The sequence below is a fragment of the Limulus polyphemus genome, unplaced genomic scaffold (genome assembly GCF_000517525.1).
Source record: "Limulus polyphemus unplaced genomic scaffold, Limulus_polyphemus-2.1.2 Scaffold1341, whole genome shotgun sequence".
Taxonomy (NCBI): domain Eukaryota; kingdom Metazoa; phylum Arthropoda; class Merostomata; order Xiphosura; family Limulidae; genus Limulus; species Limulus polyphemus.
The window spans coordinates 87,805-96,001 of NW_013666951.1; the positions used below are offsets into that span (position 1 = coordinate 87,805).

General features: G+C 30.9%; 1 protein-coding gene across 1 annotated transcript in view; it reads right to left on the reverse strand.

Annotated features, from left to right (window-relative positions):
* The window catches only part of LOC106463172 (40S ribosomal protein S6-like), a 15,914-nt gene that overhangs the window by 7,363 nt on the left and 354 nt on the right, over positions 1-8,197 (reverse strand). The window contains exon 2 of the mRNA XM_013923171.2: positions 4,418-4,549. Coding sequence (XP_013778625.1) covers positions 4,418-4,549 — 132 coding nt within the window. The remainder of the gene's footprint in view (positions 1-4,417; positions 4,550-8,197) is intronic.

The following is an 8,197-nucleotide window of genomic DNA, read 5'->3' on the forward strand; positions in this document are numbered from 1 at the left end:
AACAAGCTGACATGGCCTTTCACCCGTGACCCATCTTGAAAGGGTTAATATTCATCAGCTTTTTGCATGGTACCTTGCAAAGGTGAGAGTTCCTGAACACAGAGATCAGTGATAAAAACCACTCACACATTACCCCAAACAGCAGCAGCTAAAACAATCAAGGATCTCCATCTGGAAAAACGATACAATTTACAAGCATACAAAATGCTAGAGAATGAAATGGAAATTCATGTTAACTACACAGACATATCAGACAAGTCATTAGATGCAGTGCCTATGGATTCTGTGTGATCAAACTGTTGAAACATGCCAACCTTTTGCAATAGAAACTATGCTGTGGGACTATTATAAAGTTGTATGAATGTCAGACAGAACACGTCAGGACATGGTGAAGCTCCAAAATCATTAATATGACATACTCAACCTCTGTAAAAGAAACTGTGTCATATTTGAGACAAACTTTCTGCATAATCTGTAGAAAGTTTGTAAAATATCTTATCTTTACACGTGATGTTTAGAGGAGTTAATAGTTTTGAAAAGGCAAAAAAAACTATTATACTTTTATGAAATAAGACCTGTTTCAATTACTGATATTTATGTAAAACTTTTCAACAAAGGTTTTATTCTATAAAACTAAATTTTTAGTTTCATTGTTTTTACAATCTCTGACATCCAATTAAAAAAATAACATTATTACCACACTAAAATTATAAGCAAGCCAACTTTTTAAAAATTCTTAATCAAAATGCTTCGTAAGTGTAATAAGTTTTAAACTCATTTACATTTCTTTTCAGTGATTTTCTACGTCCATTTAAACAGTTAGTCCTAACAAACAGTGTCCTTATTGGCTTAATGAAATTTGGTACTGATGACTGTAAAATGATCTAACTAAACCTACCTTATCTTGTTCCAAGAAAAATATTTCTTTTCTTACCATAATGCAACATCATAATTTAAATTCACAATAAAATGATAAAGCAATGTTTAACAAACTTTAAAAAAATCAGTGCTGTAGTTGTTCTAGCAACATATCACCAAGCTAACCTTTTATTTCTTTATTTTTATCTCTATGGAGTTTCTGCTGAAGGGGAAGCAATAATGGATTATACAATTGAAAAGAACAGACATTTTTTGTTTTTATTGACAAAGTTTTATCTCTAACAACAACTGTTGTAGTTAGGACAATGTGTCTTAGTGAGGAAAGATTTTATAACCTTAAAACCATATTCTAGATTACAATAATTTTGTTCGATTTCACTTTTTTTATTCATAAGAATTTGGAACTAGTCAAAATATGGTAGGTAGATTTAATTTTGAGAAGTTAAAGCTGTATACTTCTTGAGTAAATTGGTGCACTGGTAATAGGGAAAGGGGAAATAATATTCAATAATGGTTGAGGATTTCTCTAAAGAATGTGATGAAAATAAAAAATCTAGGAAAAGCATTGGATCTATTTACAGAAATTGCATTCCAAAGTTAAAAAGTTATTGTAATAATGGTGAGGTCTCAAAGAATATTCTTATTGCAAAATAATAGCCACCTATTATGCAAAAATGGCAATTTAATTAGCGAACAAAGAAAATCTTTTGAAAATCATAAGAAAAAGGTCAGTGGACACTATTTAGAATTTTAAAGTCAAACACTTACCCCCCCCAAAAAAAACAACCAAAAGATCATGCTAAATTAAAAGTAGCTTTAACATCCACATAACCAATGAAAAAAACTAAGATATTTCAGCTTAACAGAATACACCACAAAAGCAAGCAAACCATTCCACAAATTCATTATTCTTAATTAGTTAATTTTGATGAACAGTGAGTTAGCATCTGAGCTTCCAGAGCATAAACCTGAATCAAGTATCCTCCCCATTTTTAATGGTCTAATACAGCAGATGCTAAATAGCAGGTCTCATAAAGTATATTGCAGTGGATCACAGAACAAGACACAGTAAAATATATTTTTAGCCATGCATAGCAGCTCATAGAATGGCCCCGAGTTTGTTTTTTCTCAAGTAGAAACTTTTAGCTCATAGCTCCATCATTTCTTGACCAATTTGAGATCTAATTACAGTTTTAGATTCAGGAAGTCAAACCCTTCTGATTGATGTATTTGACCACGCCCCAGGTATAAGATCGATTTACTCTGATCCTGCCTTAAAGAATTTCAATTTTAGGGTAGACTGGTAGAGATCCTGATGAGTAACAAAATCAAATGGTTGGTATTGCTGACACAAAAAATACAGCTAATAAAAATGAAAAAAAAAGTATCAGAGATTAATTTACTCTAGTCCTGCCTAAAGGAATTTCAAGTGTCATGGCTATTGAGGATTCCCTTTTGTTATTTTTAAATTATTCATAAAATAATAATCCCAAAATGCTTTTGAAGAAATGAAGCAGACTTTACTGGTATATATTAGATTACTATAGAATCAACCGAGCATGCATTCCAGAAAATTGTCTGGTTAGTCAGGTGGGTTGCAAGTTTGGGAACCCATGGTATAATGAAAACAATCCTAAAACTTTTAGGCATCTCAAAATAGTTTTAATCACACAAGGCAGATACCATTATAGTAACCCATCCCAACTATCTTTTCAACACACTGATACACTTCTAATCATACAAGAACCAAAATTGAAATCTACACAAAGTGCAGAGGTTAAATACAGTTTTGACCTTTAGGAGGTATGTGAGAGAACAAAGAATGGCAGAACTGAGGGACAGTAAAAAAAAACAACCTCAAATTATGGAAAGCATAAAACCCAGCCATGGTAAACAAAACAGAACTTAAAATGTCCCTGCTGAAAAAACAAACAAACTGTGATTACAAGAAAGACTTGATACAAAACATTGTGGGGATTGGATATTACATCAAGCAATTAAACTAAGTTATAATATGGTTACAAATGTATGATGAATGCAGTAGTAAGACTATAAGATATCAAGCCAACTGTCACAAATTATTTTGTTAACAATATCAACATAAGAAACAAATTAAGTATCATAATCTAAAATAGCAGAATGGTATAGATATTACAACTGTGGACTATAGTATTATAGAATGGTATAGATATTACAACTGTGAACTATAGTATTATAGAATGGTATAGATATTACAACTGTGAACTATAGCATTATAGAATGGTAAAGATATTACAAATGTGAACTATAGTATTATAGAATGGTATAGATATTACAACTGTGGACTATAGTATTATAGAATGGTACAGATATTACAACTGTGGACTATAGTATTATAAATTGGTATAGATATTACAACTGTGAACTGTAGTATTATAGAATGGTATAGATATTGCAAAAATGTTTCAAACTTTAAAATAGGAAGATGAGTAAAAGATTTAAATCCCAAAAGCAAAAACTGCGAACTATATTATTACAACAATTGAAAATTAAAGATTTTAGGTGATATTTCTAGGTGATCATATGTGTCACACTTTATAAAAAATAGATAGCAAAGTCCATGTAAGAGATAGGAAAATCAACGTAGTAAATAAAAGTTAACGCTGAAAATGTACTTACCTCCTCTCTCACACACACAAAGCTATCTTGATCTTTATTCACCTCTATACATTGCTAAAAAAATGTTTGCTGCCAGCACACCAGTCTTTATATCCCATCAATTTTGTGCCATTTCTGAAAATGCAAATATCATGTGACTACTGTCCATGAATAGTACTGTGCCATCTATGATGGTGCAGCTAGCTCCTCTGCTATTCCCACTCAATCCTCGCTTTTGAGAATTGACAGGTATTAACATAAAAACACCGGCAGTGGAAAGTTTGTGAAATGAGGTAAGTACCTATCGGAAATACATTTTCATGTAAGAAAGTGTTAATTTCCAAAACACAAAGCTAGAATCCAAAACTGGAAAGGAATGGCTGAGTTAGGCATACAATTATCAAACCAAGGGGAAAGCAACACCTGAGAATGAATGGGTGTGCTACGAGATGAAAATGAAGCACGCCAATGGAGTATAGCACTACTTCTGGAACAGGTATGTCCTTCGCCCAGGAAACAGGAAAGTAACACAAAATGGGAAAAAAATCATAGTCACACTTGGAAAATTTAAACATATGTCTAAACAAAGTCATAGTTGGTGTAATACTATTGGTGGAAAGCAGTCACGTGATATGTGCATGTTCAGGAATGGCACAAAACTGATGGGGTATAAAGACTGGTGTGTTAGCAATGCATAGAGAGGGCAAACAAGGATTGAGATAAATTTGTGTGAAAGGAGGTAAGACCATTTCAGAAATTATTAAAGCAACTGAAATGAGCATATAACTACTGTGATATTTTCATGAATTTAACACTTCAAAAATTGTAACATAGTTAACAGTGATGTTGTACTTTTTAGTTCAAACTTTAATACGCTAAGTAACAAAATTGGCTTAATTACCTTCCATTCATCACCTAAAGCATCAGCCTCAACCTCCTGGCCCATACGTTTTTCATAGAAAATGCGTAGTTTACGCTCATCGTCAAATTCAATGAGCTTCTGACAACCAGTAACTGGGTATGCTATATTGAGCTAAAAGAAAAAAATATTAAACAATATATTTTAAAAACAGACAAACAAACTTTTTCTATTATTCACCTATACATTAATAATTGTCGTGCCAGAGCAAATTCACAGATATGAATTTCTTTCTGGAGCATAGAAAAACTATGTACAACCTAATTTAGATATTCAAAATATTAGGGGTTTTGATAAACTATGTAATTTAGTGGAGTAATTAAAGGATATTATTAGAAATAAAATTTTAAAAAATCTTTCATATCAGAGGACACAAGTATAAACTATTTAAGCCTACATCAGGATGGTTATTATATAAAATTTCCTTCCTTGCTATTAACCTGTGGGATGAATTGCTAGATTATGTAGTGCATATACTTGTAGCTTAAATTATTTTAGAATTCCGTTAGATAATCTTATGGATTACATTTTTTATCAAGGGAACTGAAGTTACAGATGTAATATTTCAGAGCTCTGAAATATAGAAATCAGAAGTACTTTTATTTGTAGCTTGTATTATTTTTCTGGAGAAGACAAGAATTATATTGTTATTATTAAGGTTTATTTTATGTGTAGTTTAGTTAGAATTGGACACTTAGGTATCTGCAGGTACAAATAAACCATAAGTTACGTTATTTATAATACTAGATCATTAAGCTTAAAATCTGCAGTTATTTTCAGGTTGTAATAGTTTATAAGGAACTAAAAGTATAAAATACTGGATTAAAAATAGGAATATCACAAGTGTTAGCAAAGTAAAAAGAACGTTCTTAAGAGATGAAATGTTCATTTCTACTATTTGGTGGCTTTCAAGAAATTAATACACTAGAAAATTTAAATCAGTAGTTATAAGCTGTAATACTATAATAGTAATTAATATCAGTACTAGATAATAGAGGATTTTACATTTAAATGAATTTAAAAACTGAAGTAGCTTTGTTTTAGTTAAATATACAATTATTAATTGAGTAGACTTATAAGATGTGATAGGTGCAAAGACTAGTTACGTTTGAAAATGCGAGTTTTTTGCAACTTTCAAGAGGCTTAGAAAGATACAGTTTACTTACATTAAGTTAGATACAGCTTTACAGAAAACTGCTTTGTGTTAGCATTTAGGCAAGGTCTATTTTGTAGCAATTTGGCTAATCTAGTTTGAAAAGCTGGAGCCAAACATGAAAATTCTGTAGCCAAATGCAAGCTGTATGATTTTTGAGACTGTGGATACTGTGTGAAACAAAAGATTAATACAAACTGTTCAAGTTCCTAAATTTATATTTTTTTTCTTAAAACTTTATTCTACAAAAGCTGATAGTCACACAATGCTTTTCATTCATCTGCATTCACTAATACTGTAACTAACTGGGCAAACTGAAAAATAAACTGTAAAAAAATCAAAACTGCATATTTCATTGTACAATACCGTATGTAGTAGTGTGTATTTATATGAAAAAAACAACAAAAAAACACTAAAAATAACCAGAAAGTCAATATGCTGCCAAACCCTATCCCTGCAACAATAACATACATGCACATAATGTAAAAACAGATAACATAAATGTTAAGTATTAGCAGAATAACATATGCCTACAACAATTCTAATGAAACATATTTTCTTCACTTTCTTTGGGTAGATTGCTTTTTTTATGTTATCCAATGTTACAAATATTTTTTATTATTAACCACAACACACAAATATGTACCGTTTACAAAAGTGTGGAGGAATATATTATACATTACTTGTGTGTGCTAAATTATTACAAAATTCATAATGTGGTGAATTCGCTGTACTATTCTCTTGTAAAATGTACATATTTCTAGTTTCAGAAAACTTATCAGCAACAGGTTAAGCTCTCCATTCAAGAACTAGCTTCTAATAAACTTACTTTCTGGAACAGTTGCTGTGAATGATAGTTTTGAACAAGAATCTTAATTGTGGAGAATGGAGGGGTTTCATTGACATTCCCCACTTTTTTTCCTTCTTCTCATGGTGCTGATACTTAACCAAGTTGCATGATGTTTCAAGCAAACTTGTTACATAGGATTTAGTTTAGGCTTTAAAAAAATGCATATAATTTGATTCAGTACTTCCATCATTGTGTAGCTAGCAAATATCCAATGTTTTGTTGTAAGACACTGTTTTAAAAAATAATAAAACTTATTTTGATCTAAGAATTTCATCTTTTAATAGTTGATCAGAGAGTTCCATCTTATATATCTACTTGGTTTTGATATTTATTAACATGGTTCATTTGATGCTATATTTGCTGACTACAAGTCATTGCTTCCCGCTGTAAATTGTAAAAAAACACAGCAAAAACTGACCAAGATTTACTTGTGAACCCTGGACCTCACCTTTCAGAATGTTGTCACCGTTTCAGTTAGGTAACAATATTTTTGCTGACAACACTCTTGGTCAAGATAATTTTTATGTAACAAATACAACTTCTTTTGAAAAGATAATTTATTTAAGCACATTGTTTGAATATGATAAACTTAAAAGTAACATTCAATAAATAAGAATTCAGTCACCATAATATTTTGCCATCACCTATGTATCATCAGAATAAGCTATGGATGCAACATTTAAAATTTCCTCTTTAACAAAATATGCAGTGGCTTGATTCATTGCACCAACTCCATATTGGAGGCAGAATATTGACTTTAGTTCTGAATTTATTACATGTATCTAAACAAAATGTAGAAAGCTTTTAGTACAAGTCTGTTATACACAAAAAATTCTGATGAGTTACAAAGGCATTTGTGCTTATTATATGCCTATGAACTGATGATGTTTAAGTCTAACAAGTAAGAATGCAAGGTGATATAGAGAAAAAATGATACTCCTGTTCATCGATTAATTTTCATAACCTCTAGAACCTCCAAAATGCATAAACTAGACTTGTTTCGGGATCCTTTTATATTGTATCTGGTATTTGCTCTCCTTGAAAAATTCTTCACAGGAATCAATAGGACAAAGGACCCTGATTTCTTTGTGCTGTATTCTGAAGACAACAGGATGAGAGAATACAGACTTAAATCCCCAAATATCAGTTGAGGATTTTTTTATGAATTTAGTCGTTTAAACTTTTAGGAATATTGAAATCATACCTCTACTAAATTGACTTCAAAATGTTTTTAAGTCATCTCCATCTAAGTACTTCTCATTAGCTCTATACTATAACTGGTCATATAGTTTTGTCACTATTTCATTTAAACACTTTATTTTCATTTGCTCATGGGCCAGCAGCAAAGAAATGGGAGAGGGTCATGATGGTTTTCTTGACAGTAACTTAGCACTTTCTTGGACAGCATGTTGACTTCAAGTTCAATGTGGCCAAAAACATAACTATACGATTCTGCTTTTTGGACTAAAAACTAACTACATTGTTTCAGCTAGTACAGCAATATCTGTTTTGCAACCACTGAACCAGTATTTTCACGTTTTACATTAAAATGAATAAATCAAGTAAACTTCGATATATATGCATATGCATTTAATATTAAATACATAACTAAGTGAATAATACTAGATTGGACAACTGATCGATTCGTTTTTCTTTAACCAGTACAAATATACAACATAGATCGTAGATATATAGTTAAAATGTAAAGTATTAAGGTTAAACTTAAAGTTACTTAATTTAATTTTAGGTACTAAAGTGA